Genomic DNA, 18,590 nt, shown 5'->3' on the forward strand with positions numbered 1-18,590 from the left:
AGAGCTACAGAAAACGTTTGATTGCAGTGATTGCCTCTAAAGGTTGTGCAACAAAATATTAGGTTAGCGGTCCCATCATTTTTGTCCATTCCATTTTCATTTGTTTTCTTATTTACAATATTATGTTGAATAAAAAATCAAAAGCAAAGTCTGATTTCTATTAAATATGGAATATACAATGGTGGATGCCAATTACTTTTGTCAGTTTCAAGTTATTTCAGAGAAAATTGTGCATTCTTCGTTTTTTGTGGAGGGGTACCAACAAATTTGAGCACGTCTGTATCTGCAAATGTCAAATTACACACAGTTTAAAAAAAAAACATTTTGGCTCTAAGATGATGTACAAACCCATATACCAGTGATGCTGCAAACCCTTCCGTACGAAATATGGGTACAGAAAATAAGGCATAGCATAAGTATAAGCAGAATTTAAAAACAATTGATTTTCACTAGTGTTTTTTTACTACAACAAGATCTAGCACATTTGTATATATCTACTGGGATTAAAGACAATTGCTATTTGTAAAACAGTATTACAACAGGATTGGACAGTAAAACCGAGACAGACACAATCCAATCTACTAGCATAAACATGTGCACAGTAATGAGCTGTTACTCTGTTGACAAGATCAGCCATCACGTCACTCTGCTATGAACATGTCTTGTTATTACAATCAAATACACCAGTTTTAATAACATTAAACACATTTGTATGGGGAAACGTACACTTGACTTCCGTAGTATGTGTCAAATAGGTTTAAAATATACTGCTTCTGGGCACAAAATGCAAACGAAAATAATGTATTGCCTAACAATTTCAATCAATTACCTACTGTAGTTATTACTGAAAACTGATTAGCAACTTAACTACCCATTAAAATATGTTGTTATTTGTCCAGCTCCAAGCAACTGCTCAAGTCAATTACTAAACATGTCTGACAGAGACAGAATGATTCTTGGTGTTAGATCTCCCGACCTGCGAGGGCGCTGTGTAAAGGGAACATAGTATCCTGGACTAAATGGCATGACAGTTTATTCCTAGGGTTAGGTGGAAGTCGGCCATTTAGAAAGGGACGGAGCTACAGTACACAAACTCAATGACCCGGATGGGAAACGACGTGGCATCCGCGGATTGGAGGAGAGGATGCGCTCGTTAACCAAGGGGTCATGAGTGAGGGTATAAAAAGGGGACGTAGTAAAGTGATCTGTTCCTTTGTAAATGGTTAGAGAAATCCTAAAAGGAGAACCGGTGAAAACGTGGGTGTTGTGTTTGTTTGTACTGTCTTACGTAAAAACTGTTTGTTATTTAGACTACCAACACGATCCGGAGGTGTACCAAACCAGACACCAGCACTTCCCTTGTTTCACGGAGAACTGTATTTGCACCACGAGCACTAATTCACTCACTAAAGAACCTGTGTATGTGTTTTGTGTTACGTGTGGGTGTATAAAGAACGGGACTATTGGTTACGAGTCAAACCCGGGGATTATAAATAAATTGATACATGCCGCTGTATCACTTTGCATCATTATTGTTTACTGTTGTTTGTCAGACTCTGGACAAAATACAATCAATAAACACCATTGCACCTGGATATCGTTGTCTGTCTGTTTCTTCTGCACTGCTGTATTACCTTCACCTGCACACACTTACCCACTTTGCCACATGTCAGACAGCAAAGAATCAAAACACAGGTCTAGGACCTCACATTCCCCAAAGCACTTGCAAGAAATATCCCAAATATTACCTCTAGCTAATCCAGGACTGGGTGGCGCTCCCAAACCTTAGAGCAAAAAGAAAAGGCATTGTGTTTTGCAAGAAAAGAAAACTGGTAAAGCAAACACCAGAAAGTCAGATTCCTTTTTTTCTCCACAAGATTGATTTAGGAAAGTTGATTTATCTACCGTCTATCTATCTGTCTATCTGTCCCCTGCATGTTAGATAGAAAGATAGATAGATAGAGACAGATAGACAGATAGATAGACAGGTAGATAGATAGACAGATAGACAGATATGCACACTACATAGCATTGACATTTTTATATATCTATTCCTCAGTGTATATTCAGAATGTAAGTAAAGACAAAGATCAACACATTCACTGGGCAACAATGCCACCTACAAGCATGAAGAAATTGTTATTTAAATAAAAAATGAAGCATATACAACCCCACCATGATCACCGCTCAACTAGCCCACTGGAGCATTTTAAGCTAACACGGAGAGGACTAGAAATCTTTCTGTTGAAACAAATCTGTCTCGTTTATAGTGGAAATAAAGTACTATGGGCCAAATATTCAAACGCCTTGCGAGTGTTGCAAGGGGAGTCATAGAGATTTCATAGAGTCATAGAAATCTGGGGGAGGTATCATGAATAGTCCCGCAAGTTCACCACCACAAGCTAAATTCAAAAGTTAATTTGCTTGCAAATCACTACGTTGAGGCTTGTGATGATGCTTTTCAGGTCCTGAAGGCCAGGTTATTTTCTGCACCTGTATTGGCCTATGCTGATTTTCCGTGGCTTGGGGGCAGCATTGGCTCAGGAGTGCGATGGCAAATTGCGCCCGATTGCCTATGCCAGTCAGGGTCTGAGGCCCACTGAACAAAACGGTAAATTATAGTTCCATGAAACTAGAATTTTTAGCGCTTAAATGGGCTATTTCAGAAAAATTCAGGGAGTACCTGTTGGGGCATCATTGCATTGCATACACCGACAATAACCTTTTAAGTCATTTGCAGACTGCAAAGTTGGGAGCAGTTGAACAGAGGTGGGCACCACAGCTGGCCTCATTTGACTTTGAGGTACGTTATCAACCTGGCCGAGTGAATGGCAATGCAGATGCCTTGTCTCGTCAATACCTGGAGAATGCCATTCCTGGGACCAGTGTACCAATGGCCCTACAAGACCAGAGAAAACAGCACGAGGGGCAGGGGGAGGTAAGGCAGGAAGCCATCACAGCTCTCCCTATCAGACCAAGGGCAGATCTTTTGTCTTTGCAGGCAGCTGATCCAGTGATTGGATCATTTGTGAAGTTTTGGCAGAGAGGACGGGGCCCAGATCAGAATGAACATGGACAGCTTTGTAAGGATGTGCTTGAGCTCCTGCACAGTGGGATCGTATTGAGCAACGTGAGGGGGTTTTGTATCACTGTATCTACACCCCAGACGGGGGTAAGCTCCTTTATCAGTTTGTGTTGCCACAGGTTCTGCGGGAAGAGGTCCTGACTTCTTTGCATGATAACCATGGGCACCACGGAGTGGAATGGACAACACAGTTGGTCCAGAGATGATGCTCTTGGCCCAGAATATCAGGTGAAATTGAGCGGTGGTGTAAAGTGTGTGAGCGGTGTACCTTTGCTAACGCTGTACAGCTGAAGGTTTGTACTTTTCAGGACAACCTGCTAGCATCCTACCTGCTGGAAGTTCTGGCTAGACTTTACACTACTGGAGCCATCTAGTGATGGCAGAGAGAATGTCCTGGTGCTGACGGACATATTCTCCAAGTACACGCAGTCAATACCTATGTGAGACCAGCGTGCCACTACAGTTTCTAAAGTTCTGATTCACGAATGGTTTTATCGATTTGGAGTGCCCGGATGAATACATTCAGACCAGGGATGTAATTTTGAGAGTGCTGTGATTCAACAACTCTGCCAGCTATATAGCATTCAGAAGAGCCGGACTACATCATACCACCCACAGGGGAATGGGCAGTGCAAATGCTTTAACCGTACATTGCACAATTTACTACGCACCCTTACCCCTGAAAAAACGTTATTCGCCTATAACACTTCTGTCCCTCAGTCAACAGGTTGAACCCCCTACTTTTTGATGTTTGGACGTGAAGAAAAACTGCCAGTAGATTTTCTCCTAGGGTTTGAAGATGTGGAGCCTACTGCAGGAGCCATTGGAGACTGGGTTGCAGAGCATCAAGACGGACTGAGGGCTGTGTATGACGACACTAGGCAGCGGTTGGAGTATATAGCAGCACAGCGAGGGAGACTGAATAATGACAAGGTAAAGGATACATTTTTACCAGAAGGGCAATTAGTGGTTGTCAAAAATCATAGTGTCAGGGGGCGCAATAAGATACAAAATGTTTGGAGCCCTGTTTTATATAGGGTTGTGCGTACACCAAAGGATCAGGGTGCTGTATACGCCATCCTGCCTGTGGAAGGCAAAGGGGGGGGGGGGGGGGGGTCCGACATGTGCATCATTACGACCCTAGGGAGCTGGCTTAGCCTTAATTAGATTACTGATTAATTATCACCTGATGGCTTTTACCTATAAAAACGCCAGATCTGGCTGTATTCAGAAAAGGCTGCTTAGTTTCTTTAATCCTCTCCTCCTGGTCTGCTGTGTTTTCTGATCGGAGTTCCAAGTTGGCTGCACCGCTTCACCCAGTGTGATTTTACTTTACACGTTCACTTTTGTGTGTGTATTAATTTATTTTCTCTATTTTGAAGTTTACCTGATCGGCGTATGGTCGGAGTTTCTAATAGAGCTACAGTTTGCATTCTCGGCACATTTGATGAGCATAAACATACCTTCGTTAGCTAGTAAAGAAGATTCTGTCTGATAACTCATTCAATTCCTGTTTCACTCGATAATAACTGCACTGCTGTCTCTGTTATCCTTCATTCATTTGAGGAGGATCTGAAAGTTTTATGATTACTGCTCCACAGGACATCCGGGATTGGGCTAGGACTATATAAAAAAGGATAGGACAGTCAATCACATGATGCAGTTCGGTACTCAATTACAGGCGTCATTTGTGAAGCCCACTCAGTACTGAATACTTTGTGGTGATGCTGTGTTAAATGTATATTTTGTACAGATTTTTTCTTAAATAAAGAGTTTAACTTATCTAACAATATTGTTGTCCTTGCTTCTCTGCCCTGTCGTATCCGTACTGAACCCACTTATTTCTTACTGTACACTATTTCTAATAAACAAATACATCAGAGATATTTACATCTGCTATTTTTTAATTGTCAAAGGCACAAGCTTGATCCAATTCTTCCAGTGACAGCGTGAGACGTGCAGCTCTTCCCCATTCTCCTGTATCTGAGTTCTGAGCATAAGCTTTTATTATTATTATTATTATTATTATTATTATTATTATTATTATTATTATTAATAATAATAATAATAATAATAATAATAATAATAATAATAATAATAATAATAATAATAAATTGTGCATTATTTGAGTGAGTTTTCCACCCTCAAGGTCTCAGCGTATATTGCAATTGGCCGATATCCACAGTTGTTTGTCAAAGGTATCCCAATGTATGCTTCTGTTGCACACATTAAATGGTGATTTCTTGTGTCTTTGAAAATAAATTTATTCAGGGCTACAAGAGCACAACACAAACAAAGCAGTACGTAACTGTAACAAGCTGAACTGACAGTTTTTTTGTTTTGGAACTTTATATTAGAAAATAGAAGAATAGGTGGATTTTAGGAATGTACCATCTACATATATTTACCATAAATAAATAGGGGTGTTTATAGGAAAGAACTATATACATGTAGTTAACATTAATTGTAGGGTGTTACACTTCCATAAATGAGGGTTTGTAAACTTTGGACGACCACTGTATACACACACACACACACGGTATAAATCTATTCTCCAGCAGTTTACAGGATTACATTTTTAGGTGCTCTGCCAAACGGGCAAACAAATGTTTCTATGTATTGTGGTGGCGGCGGACAAAAGAAACACATGAAAGGCAGTTTTGAGGCCAAAATAGTGTTAATAACAACCACTGTTTATTTCTTCCTTGAGAAATGGACGCTCAGAGAAATAGGATGGGGAGCTGCTAGTAATCAAAGAGAAAACATACGCATATCCAAAGTCTTTCAAGGTGCAGGGTAGAAAGATTTTAACATTAAACAAACATAGTACCCGCACACTTATATATTATATTCTACCCAAGATCAACGTTTCGATCTGCAAGAGATCTTCATCAAACCTGGAATGCAACTGCTTTACAATACGAGTCTCACCGCCACTGCTGAATTAAAACCTGCATACTGAGGGGGGCGGGGGGAGTTCCTGGTAAGTGACTTGTTTGTGAACTTCGCAGTCTTCTGGGAATTGAATTGTAGTTCGGCGCTGTAATGTCCCTTGCGGTGATGTCTGCGTGGTCTTGGATTCACGGTGATGTCGTGATACGCAGAGGGGGCAGTGCCACCCCCTCTTTGGGGAGGACGGGGGGGTTGACAGCAATGTATTTTGCCCATCCACTTTTTTGTTCTGTGTATATGCACTATTATTTTATGTTTTGTTATAGTTTGGCATTTAAAGGGTTTAAAATGAAATAAAAAGTGGAAAGGCATTCAGATGACTCCAGAAGGCCGACATTGAAAAAAAAAATTAAAAAAAGATACACTAACCCTACACAAACATTGGTTTGACCCCTGGTCTGTGCTGTAGTAATAAATACACCCACCCCTCGTTATATCGCCCCTCACTATACTGCGGATTCAGATATATCACGGTCCTGGAGTTTGCTCCACATTTTTACTGTCTAACTGCGTATGCCTTAGCTGCAACATACATAGGCACTTAGAATTACTGCTCGTTTTATTTTGTACTGCACATCACAAACATCAATATACAAAACAATTAAAAACAATGCATTAATATCATACTGTTATCATATACACACATATTACACAATAACACAAAGCAAATTAAACATCTACTTGCTGAAGCGTTTTTTATTTTAGCCAGCGAGGTGTTCACGTGTGTCAGCAATGCACTAGCAAAAGCCACAATGCAGTGACGTCTGCTACCTAGCAACAAGACTCCTATGTTGTTGTTGGGAATGGATTTTTACAATGCAGTGGGTTTGTGCATTTGAGAAAGGAGAGGAAGACTCATGAAAGTAATTGGAGACTGACGTTGATGAGAAGCAATTACCCTCCACTGTACGAATTAAAACAGTGTGCTGCTTTTTATATGAAAAATGAGAAAAAGCAGGTTGCTTAGATGATTTATACTGGACCCTGACGTGCCCGATAAAACAAGGGAGCCTATGGCAGTGATCTGAAACATTGAATAAACGGTATCACGTAAAAAAAAAAAAAAACACAACCACACAACCCTAAATGAAGAGATCTCTAAACCCCTCGTACTGTAAGTTTATTTTCTCCTATTTGGTCAAAAAAGCTTGCCATTGCCTTGAGTTATAGTAAAAGTTGAGGTTACGTCATAAACAGAAGTTTCACTGCTGAAGTCTCGTAAGCATAATGTATGACATGCAAAAAAAATCTGAACTTTTGGTCAATTGTTAGCGTGAGAATGCGATTTACCACCCGATAAAGCCATACAATGTTTTAGATGCGCACTTCCTATAGAGTGTGGAATGTGAGTGCTACATCACATAAATAATGACTGTGGAGAGAGAGTATCGACTTTCTAGGCTGCATGGAAACCCAGCCACTGATTTCTGTATTGCAAACAAACACTGGAAACAGCGAGATGTTCGATAACAAACTACTAACAAACTACTACCAGCTGTAGGCAAGTGGTGTTACACGTTAGACAAGGCAGAATCTGTTTCTGATCTGTAGCTGCAGACTTGGATAACTTGTTTCTTTGAGAGCCTTAAGTATGTGCACAGCTCATTTAAGCTGAGGTAGCTAAGTTTCTTACAGGAGGCAAAGAGCGGACGAAAAAGTGAAAATGGGATGTATCGTTTTAATATTCAAAACACAACTGGGAAAATTAGTAAAAAGGTAATCTACTGAAAACATAGGCCTTAATATCTTTTAACAAAAAATGTATGCTTAAAAAAAATTACATTGTATTTATTTATTTATTTATTTTTTTTAGAGTGCCCAATTTTTTTACCCCTGATTTTCTCCCCAATTTGGAATGTCAATTATTTGTTCTCCTCACCTCAGCAATTCCCCGTACAATTCAGGAGATCAGAAGGTTCAGTGGCCAGCTTCCTCTTTAACACCCAGGAACTCGAGCACAGATGTCAGCGAGCTATGGGCCTTGGAAGACAAAGGTCAGCCCTGCAGGTGTCTGCTCTGAGCTCACTGGGCGCCTGGCCAGCAGGGTTTGCTGTAGAGCAATGAGGGGAAGCAGTCCCTAACGGTTTTGCCTCCATAACCCACGGGAGCGGCAGAGCCAATACGATGCTCCATTCAGAATCCCTGGTAAAGACCGGCGACTCCGCACAGCCAGGGTGCAAACCTACACTGAATGACTCACCCTGCACACCACGCAGCTGCGCTTTTACCAGGTGAGCCACTCGGGGACTCCAAACATTACTGGTTTTATTATGTTTACACAGCATTTACTATGTGTATCTGCATTTATTTTGTACGACATTCTCATCATGGTCATAGACCTAACTGCATATAGGCTGTTGCTTTATACACTGCAGTGCCATTTTACCATCTATACAGCTCTACAGATCTTTTTTTTTTTTTTTTTTTTTTTATAAATTTAGTCGTCGCCAATTATTTTTACCCCGGTTTTCACCCCAATTTAGCATGCCCAATTATTATCTGTATCCCCGGCTCACCGCTCGCAACCCCCCCGCCGACTCGGGAAACGGAGGCTGGAACACGCGTCCTCCGAAACGTGCTCCTTCCAAGCCGTCATTTTTCACACTGCAGATCCACAGCAATGCCACCAGACCTATAGTGCCGGAGGACAACACAGATCTGGCGGCTCCGCTGCAGAGCCACAGGCGCCCTATCGGCCACAGGGGTCGCTGATGCGCGGTGAACCGTGGATTCCCCTGCCGACCTAAACCCTCCCTACCTGGGCAGCGCTCAGCCAATTGTGCGCCGCCCCCTAGGAACTCTCGGTCACGGTCGGCTGTGACATAGCCTGGATTCGAACCTGCGATCTCCAGGCTATAGGGTACATCCTGCGAGGAGCGCCTTTACTGCATGCGCCACTCGGGAGCCCCTAGCTCTACAGATCTAGTGATGGTCCACAGTGACAAACAGCAATATTACAGTAGTCTCTGCGTATAGGAACACCTGCTAAGAGAACACTTCGCCTATGGGAACACCTTTGTGGTGAAACTGATTTTTCCCATTGTAAATGCTCCGCCTAAAGGAACAGGAACATCGCTTCAAAGAACACCTTCTTGGCACCGATAGCGATTCGTTCACAATGGATACAGTACTGTTTTGTAACCTGACAACTCATCATCATCAAACTTAAATTAAAATGGTTATTCAGTCTTTTCAAAAGCGACCTGTCATCTGATTGGTTTATTAAATGTTTCCAGAACCGCTGTCATATCATTGCCTCGTTTTGTGTTCTGATTTCCACGAGTGCATCTCATTGCTACAAAATGACATGTAAACAAAACGGCGAAATGCGGCACTGTTGCTGCAAAAAGTTGGAAATTGTTTGAGCTCTTGAAAAAAAACCTGAATCAGACAATTTGCTGAGCAATTTGGTGTTCACCTTTCTGGTGAGTTGCTTCACCATTTTGTTAAATAATGTGCATGTCTTGTATACTGCTGCTGTATTTTTTAACATGTTTAGGGGTGCTGTATTAATTTAGTTTGACAGTTAGTTTATTAACGTTAGTTTGTCTGTTTATTATTTATTATAGCTTATTAACATATAAATATTAAGTTCATTTTATATGTTGATGTACGTGCGTAATGACAATTAATACATATTAATTTATTGATTCATATTGTGTCTGGTGGCTAACTCCGTCCTAAAGAACACTTCGGCTATAAAAACACTTTGCTTGCTTCCCGAGGGGTGTTCTCTTAGCCAGAGACTACTGTATCTTAATATTTTCAAGCTATGCATTAATTATTATTAATAAGACCATAAATCATCTCATCTGGAGGACAGTGCCTCTTAACACCATGCTGAGCTCAGAGGAAGAGCCACCTACTATACACCATTCATGAAGCAAATGGGTTCATTGAGGTCCCCAAGCTAAATTCTAATCAGGTCTAAGCTTACTGTACTTAGATTTGCTGCAGCCAAATATACTGTTACATATTTAAAAGATGTTCAATTTCTAAAATGCATGACTGATGGGAAACCGATTATTTTTCAGTAATCCCCTACGCCAGATTTAGCTTTTGTGTGCAGAAACAGACTTTAGGCATGTCAAATAAAAAAATATGCTTGGAAACAACGACATTAAGTTATAAAACGTAATCTGGTCCACCCTCAGATTGTTTTCAAATGCTCCAGTGGGGAACTAGCATGAAATAATGCACTAGAGATGAAACAGTATCTGGGAAAAAATACACAGTATGAGCTTTAATGCTGCAAAACTACTGCATCTGACACACAGGCACGCCAGCTTGTACAACAGTTAAAACGTACCTCCAAATTCTTTTCTAGGTGCTGCAGGACTCCTAGCTCCTTTACACACATACAAGTAGCAAGGAAAGTGAAAGCAAGCAGAATTCAAAGAGTTACACATAGTTTTGTTGAGGCAGATTATTCCATTTTCATAGAGCGGACTCCACTGGTTTCATTAATCAAAAGTGAGGTGGCAGTAAAGATTTTTCACACACATTTTGATTCAGTGAACATGAAAGAACAAATAATATGGGGAAATAACCTTTTTGAGTGCATTAGATATATACACAGAATCAAGAAAATCAAACCCATTCAATTTATTGATATGTTCTCAAACTACAATGCTACATATATTTTCTTGCTGGGGACTGTTGTAACCCAGTTTCACTGGTAGCAAGATGCAACTGGGAGATGAGCAGTCAAGTGGCTTCTCCAATGCCATGCAAAACACATTTTCTAAATGATTTTGTGAAGTTCTGATTGCAGTTGTAAAACAGTTTGGTTGTCCTTCAGATAAGAGGAGCAGCCAGTAAGACATGGAAAAGAAAAGGGACAACAGCTGGACAAAATGATGGGAATGAGGACAAGACATTTGACCTGTTTGCAGTTGCATGTTTTTCTAATGTGAGCTCATTGGAAAAGCACACAGTATGCAGAGAGTTTTCAAAAATAGTTAAAAAAATATTTCTCTGCACATATTTCAGCTTCAGACATTGTTTGAATTACACCGTGTAACAATTTTTTTTTTTTTTTTGGTTCCTGGGTAGTAAGTGTTATTTCCTAATTGCTTATGCCTCAAAACTATAGAAAATGGCTATTATTCCCAACACAATTTGGTTGTGTGACCAGGACAGTGATATTTTGAAATTTACCTATTTTCCAGAACATTCCAGATAGATTCAGTGCTGAGTAAACTTGGAGTAACTTCTAGAACTTTCTAGAACTTTCCAGTAATATAAATAGTAGTAAAAATACAGGGGCCTTAAGCCCACCAGTTCAGTTTAGTTCCAGCTGCCTAAGTGGATACATATCTGCATTTTTCTGAGATAGCATCAAGAGGCTGCAAGCATCCGGCAGACGCATTTTGCTATGTCTGTGGCCAATTTTTCAAGACAAGAGTGAAAAAGTACTCCGTGGCAGCATCTGCTAAGATGTGTGAGGCCTACAAGGCATATTTCGGCATGCCTGTCGGGGATCAAGACAAACCCTGGGCACCTCATTTCACCTGCGAGCACTGCAAAAAAACTCTGGAAGGTAAGATGGACAATTGTTGCTCGGAATTTTATGTTATAAAATTTGTTAAAATCTTTTAAATTGTAAAAGTTTTTAATTTTAAAATGTTTTACAATTTTCAATGTTATTGAAAAAATATATCATATATGAAAAATGTTGCAAGAATCTCTTACACATTAGCCATGGGTGAAATAAATGTATTTTTGTAGGGTGGTACAGAGGGGAAAAGAGAGCCATGAAGTTCGCTATCCCAAGAATTTGGCGGGAACCCACTGACCACTCAAGCAACTGCTACTTCTGCATGGTGGACCCTTCCAAACGTTGGACTGGCAAGAATGCACCTGCTATCACATATCCGGACCTTCCTTCATCCATCGCCCCGGTGCCACACTGCCATGAGCTCCCCGTACCCACTCCTCCGGAGAGAGAGCAGCCGTCTTTAGAAGAGTGCAGCAAGTCAGAGAGCGAGGAAGATGTTGTAGATCCAGATGACAATTTCAGAGGTGGAGCTGAGGAGAGAAACCCATACTACCCCAACCAAAAAGACCTCAACGACTTGATTAGAGATCTTGGTCTCACCAAGTCCAATGCCGAGCTTTTGACGTCTAGGCTCAAGCAGTGGAACTTGTTGGATGAAAGTGTGCAAGACGCAGATCAGAGGAAGCGTCACCAACCTTTTTCCAGCTTCTTCACCCGTCAAGATGGGCTCTGCTTCTGCCACAATGTGACCAGTCTGTTCGAGGCAATCGGAATCGCCTGTAACCAGAATGAGTGGCGCCTCTTCATTGACAGCTCATCCAGGAGCCTCAAAGCCGTGCTGCTCCATAATGGTAACAAGTACCCGTCTCTTCCCCTGGCTCACTCGGTGCACCTCAAAGAGGATTACAACAGCATCAAGACCTTGCTGGATGCCTTGAAGTATGATGAGTACAGCTGGGAGGTCATAGGAGACTTCAAAATGGTGGCATTCCTGATGGGTCTCCAAGGCGGTTTTACCAAGCTATCTTTGCCTTTGGGACAGCAGGGACACCAAGGCGCACTACCACAGGCGGGACTGGCCACAGCGGGCCGAGTTCTCTGTGGGGAGGAACAATGTCAAGTGGGAGCCACTGGTGGACCCCCGGAAGGTGCTGATGCCACCACTGCACATCAAATTGGGCCTTATGAAACAATTTGTCAGAGCTCTAGATAAGGAGTCGGCAGCCTTCAAGTACCTTCAAGACTTCTTCCCTAAGCTGTCTGAGGCAAAGGTCAAAGCTGGTGTCTTCGTCGGACCACAGATAAAGAAGATCCTGGAGTGCAATGAATTCCCCAAGAAGCTCACTAGTAAGGAGAAAGCGGCTTGGAACAGCTTTGTCGCAGTGGTTCGGGGCTTCCTGGGCAATCACAAGGCCGAAAACTATGTGGAGCTGGTTGAGACTCTGGTGAAGAACTACGGCACAATGGGCTGTAGGATGTCCCTCAAAGTCCATATCCTTGATGCTCATCTTGATAAATTCAAGGAGAACATGGGAGCGTACTCGGAGGAGCAAGGTGAGCGCTTCCACCAGGATATACTGGACTTTGAACGCCGCTACCAAGGACAGTATAACGAGAACATGATGGGAGACTACATTTGGGGGCTGTCGTGAAAGTGATTTACAGTATAATCATAAATCTCGAAAAACTACTCACTTCTAAATCTTTTGTAGTCATTTTTGTATTACTTTAGTATAAATACATGATAATTTGGATTCATATGTTGTTTTTTTCTGACTTTATGTGAACGAAAAGACACAAATTCGCCCATTTTCTCATTGGAAATAGGTAAATTTCAAAATATCACTGTCCTGGTCACAAAAGCAAAGTTTGTGGGGAATAATAGCCATTTTCTATACTTTTGAGGCATAAGCAATTAGGAAATAACACTTACTACCCAGGAACAGAAATTGTGTTACATAGTGTTATTTAATGACTACTCCCCCTTTATTCCTGGCATATAAACAAATAGCATGACCATGACCATGACCATTTGTATTGCTATATACCAAAACATGCTTATATTCATTTGAACCCTTATAAAAGTTTACCACTGTAAATTTGTATGGCATTTTTGCAGTTTGTCATGCTTACCATACTAATATTACTGTATGCATTTCCCAATGTTTTACCATATGTATGAGTGATTTAACTTGTTTGACTGTGCTTTACCATGATTTCACAGCAAACGTTCACAAGGGTATACTAATACATATTCAGCCAATCAACTTCCAGCTCTAGCGGGCATTAATACACAGTAGATGCTCGATGGAACATTGTTTAAAATCAATCCGCACATGTATCGACTTTTTCATTTTGACTTGCTATATTGAAAGCTCAGTTCACATCTATTGGACAGCAAGTACTAAACAAAGACACAATTGGTCTAAATTTGTTTTATTATCCACCAAAAGCAGGCAATCAATACTTTGCGCTGATGAGACTCAGGCAGTTCAGGAATATTGCTCCATTCAGACTTCAGGCAATGTTCAGATAAACTTTAAGCAGCTCGGGCAAATAAACAAGTTATTTGTTTAAGAATGTGTTTTTCTCCAATTGTGTGTGAGATTCTGGCTTTATGAAAATGTTTGGGACTATTTTCCTTAAACTCTTCTTAGTGGAAGGGTAGCCGACGATTCATTACAAGTTAAAAAAGAGTCTTTTTTTTCTTTAATGAAAATAATGAGAAACATTGTTTTCTAATAGAGATAGTGCCCTCTCGATGAAGGCTCTACCATGTGGTAGTTGACCTTGACTTTTGTTAGTAGCCTCACCTTCGGCTCAGGATGCATAACACCAGTCGTGGTCAACTACCGCACAGTAGAGCCTTCATTGACGGGCACCATTGCTTAAATTTACACTAGAATTCCAAAGCTAATATATTTTAGCTGAAGACAGTTGTTTTTGCATCAATAACACCCCTTTCACACAGATGAGTTATGATGGCTCAGAACCGGTACTGATGCAGCATTTTGGTATGTGTGAATTGCCTATACCATCACAGAGCCATCCTATTTTATGCCATCTCTGACCCACCTCGCAAGGTGTTTCAGAGATGACATTGAACCGCCTCAACTCCTGTGTGAAATGCTATGCCAGTACTGAAGCACTATAGTGGGTGTGGATTGAAAGTCAACATCCCATGTGACTGTATACCGGACGTGTTCGGTATTTTTGTTGTTGGTGTAACACGCTTTCATTTTTTTCAAATACAATGGCTGATCAAGAACAAGGTAGTAATTGGAGTCTGGAATAAGTTAAGGAGTTGTTAACTTTACGGGCTGACGAGGAGGTGAATTCACAAATAGAAGGGACGGTGTGTGATGCTGTAAGTTATGGGTGAATCGCCGTTACCATGAAAATGATCTGTTGATTGACAGGTTTGAAAGTTGTACTCGCATGATCCCTTTGGCTGTGTGAAAGGGTTACGACGGTATTATACCAGCATAGACTGCACAATTTCGTGCTGTGTGAATGGGCATTTTAAAGGATTTTTTAAACGTCTCAGACGGCTCAGTAACGGCATTTGTGTGTGAAAGGGGCTTAAGTTGCGCAATATTAACCCTGCAGAAATAAGTAAGGCCCCCCTTGCTTGTACATTTTGAACTGTCTAGAACCCTGTATTATATGCTGAAACAGTCAGTAGTATGTCAAAAGGCAATGCAGTCAAGTTCCATACAACTACTGCAGTGCCATTTTCTTATACATTTAAAACACAAAACATATAAAATAAAATGTAGAGGTTTCCACAGAAATACTTGATCCAATTTATTATTTCTGGTTTAATTTAATTAAAACAAATATTACAGCTGAGCAAAGAGCTAATGTCACAGAATCCTGGCTGGGAAAATGTTTAGCCCAATATCCAACTTTACAGTAGCAGGTCCACCTAGCAAAGGTGTCTAACTATAATAGATATAACCCTGACTTGGCAAAACCAACATTCATCAACTCTTATTTGCTAGGACAGCACTCTTAGTTGTTTCTTCCAGGATATCACTAGTTTTGATAACATCATCTTTTTGCGATTTTAGAATTACGGCAGTAGTTCCACTCAGCGTTGCTGTATTTGGTTATAAAACAAAACATTAGTTTTGTTTTATCTTTACCTGATGGAGGAGGCGGTCTCTGGGGGGGCGCGGGGCGTGCAGGTGGAGCGGTAGGGCGTGGGGGAGGAGGACGTTTGGGCTCAAGTCCTTGAGATGATTCTCGCTGAAATTCCACTGGGGACCCTAACAAAAGAACAACATGAACCATTATAAATATTTAATATTGCAAAAATACTTTTTTAAACAGAAATTAGTATACACTTTGTAGTTATGAAACAAGCAATCGTTCTTTGTATGCCATAATTATGACTCCCACTCCAAACAAGGTGGTTATTATGACCATGCCACTATAAGGAGCAGTGCTGTACCTTCAAGTCGACCAGCAGTCCGAGGAGGGGCACGACTTGGTCTGATAGGGAGGCTGGGTGGAGCCATGTCTGGCATTGTAGGGGAGGGGCAAGGGCTGGTCCGTGGGGAAGAACCCGGTGAGGCACCAGGGCCTGCACTCGAGCCTGGCTGCAGGTGCTGAGGAAGAATCTCTTCTTCTTCAACGTTGTAGTCATCCACGTCTCCTGTAACAAGAAAGGGGTTCATGATGCAACTTTAACATGGCTTATGGCTTTGAAGGGATACTTTGTAGTAAGTTTCAGTTTTGCCTGCTAGCCATTGTTTTTGTAGATTTTAATTCATCTTATATGCTCACAATAAAAGCCGCCCAGGATTAAAGATGGTTGTTTTGGTACTTTAACATTAGCATTATTGCACAAGCCTCTCAACAGCTCTAAAAGTAGCCATTTCGTTATGATGGGGCACTGCTGTGTTCATGATTTTCCATTATTTACAAGCTAAACCATTATTCTGACACCCAGCAGTAACTACAGAAACGTAAAACAGTAGTTCAGAGACAAAGGATATATTTTAACCATTAAAAAAAACAAAAACACTATGATGTACAGCAGCAGAAAAAAACTGAACTACACAAAAATGAGTAGGGAGAGTATACTTTGGACAGTAAAGGCTTAAATGCATCCAAGTGTTGCAACTGGAATATTAAACTGCAAATACACCGAATAAGAAAACTTTCACATTTGTTTCAAAACACATATTGTTGAAACATAAGATGGTAATATATTATACTAAACTCTCAGAAGAGTCGCTCATAGGCAAACAGAGTAGTGTCAAGAATGCTACAGTAAGTGCATTGTACATGTACTGTAATTGATAAAAAAAAAAAAGTGTTTTACTAGGGTGGACAAACCAGGGGTCTGGTGACTCTGCTTATGAAGAGTTCTGCTATGTGCTGCTAATGAACTTTGCAGTTTTTTTGGTGGTCGTCATATAATTGAATACTAAATCAGTGAAGCACAATCTTTCTGCACTTTAAGTATAAATGATCCTGTAAACATACATAATACTCATACTTTGACATTTCTTGTTTTATTTCCCTTTAAAAACTGCTATTTTTGAAAATATCATCGGAAGCATTTTGGAACTGGTAAAAATTGAATATAAATATTAATTTAGAGTAAAAAAATACACATTTAAGTATAGTACAGCAATTGAAGAAGACATACAGTACTGTTCAAAAATTTTAGGCAGGTGTGAAAAAATGCTGTAAAGTAAGAATGCTTTCAAAAATAGACATGTTAATAGATTATATTTATCAATTAACTAAATGCAAAGTGAGTGAACAGAAGAAAAATCTAAATCAAATCCATATTTGGTGTGACCACCCTTTGCCTTCAAAACAGCATCAATTCTTCTAGGTACACTTGCACAAAGTCTGGGATTTTGTAGGCATATAGTCAGGTGTATGATTAAACAATTATACCAAACAGGTGCTAATGATCATCAATTCAATATGTAGGTTGAAACACAATCATTAACTGAAACAGAAACAGCTGTGTAGGAGGAATAAAACTGGGTGAGGAACAGCCAAACTCCGCTAACAAGGTGAGGTTGCTGAAGACAGTTTACTGTCAAAAGTCATACACCATGGCAAGACTGAGCACAGCAACAAGACACAAGGTAGTTATACTGCATCAGCAAGGTCTCTCCCAGGCAGAAATTTCAAGGCAGACAGGGGTTTCCAGATGTGCTGTCCAAGCTCTTTTGAAGAAGCACAAAGAAACGGGCAACGTTGAGGACCGTAGACGCAGTGGTCGGCCAAGGAATCTTACTGCAGCAGATGAAAGACACATCATGCTTACTTCCCTTCGCAATCGGAAGATGTCCAGCAGTGCCATCAGCTCAGAATTGGCAGAAAACAGTGGGACCCTGGTACACCCATTACATGACGAGAGAGAAGCAACTGAGGCTGCCTAAATCCACAGAAGAACTGTGGTTAGTTATCCAAGATGTTTGGGCCAACCTACCTGCCGAGTTCCTTCAAAAACTGTGTGCAAGTGTACCTAGAAGAATTGATGCTGTTTTGAAGGCAAAGGGTGGTCACACCAAATATTGATTTGATGTAGATTTTTCTTCTGTTCACTCACTTTGTATTTTGTTAATTGATAAATATAAACTATTAACATGTCTATTTTTGAAAGCATTCTTACTTTACAGCATTTTTTCACACCTGCCTAAACTTTTGCACAGTACTGTATATCAAGTCGATTTTTTTTCTTTTTGCTTGTCGTATCTTCCACATTGATCTCAAAACACTGCCTCTCAATATGTGTCAGTGATAACAGCACGAATTCGGCGTTTGCCACGGTTCCGTGGCACCGCGTTTTTAGTAGCTACCCTTATTCAAGCTCCATATCTAGCGGTCTTTGTCGACTTTGATTCATGGTTGTATAATAAATAAAAAGTAGACAGTTTATCCTTTCCTCCATTGTAGGCCCTAATACAAAAAGACATACAGAATGGTGAAAAAAAAAGCATTTCCTCTCTTTATCTGATATTCAAAACCTAAAATAATCAGGGCCGACATAAGATTCACTATTTGCTGTTGAATGTGTCT

At 40.6% G+C, this 18,590-nt stretch overlaps 1 protein-coding gene across 11 annotated transcripts in view; it reads right to left on the bottom strand.

Annotated features, from left to right (window-relative positions):
- Positions 1–18,590, bottom strand: part of LOC117406854 (synaptojanin-1-like) — an 86,318-nt gene that overhangs the window by 16,402 nt on the left and 51,326 nt on the right. For 7 of the 11 annotated variants that reach the window (XM_059028727.1, XM_059028728.1, XM_059028730.1 and 4 more), the window contains 4 exons: positions 15,994–16,197; positions 15,686–15,808; positions 10,347–10,385; positions 1,749–1,784 (listed from right to left, as the gene is read on the bottom strand). In XM_059028727.1, the coding sequence (XP_058884710.1) occupies positions 1,749–1,784; positions 10,347–10,385; positions 15,686–15,808; positions 15,994–16,197 (402 nt within the window). The remainder of the gene's footprint in view (positions 1–1,748; positions 1,785–10,346; positions 10,386–15,685; positions 15,809–15,993; positions 16,198–18,590) is intronic. The other 4 variants (XM_059028732.1, XM_059028729.1, XM_059028733.1 and 1 more) reach the window with 2 other exon arrangements.

The sequence above is a fragment of the Acipenser ruthenus genome, chromosome 8 (genome assembly GCF_902713425.1).
Source record: "Acipenser ruthenus chromosome 8, fAciRut3.2 maternal haplotype, whole genome shotgun sequence".
NCBI lineage: Eukaryota > Metazoa > Chordata > Actinopteri > Acipenseriformes > Acipenseridae > Acipenser > Acipenser ruthenus.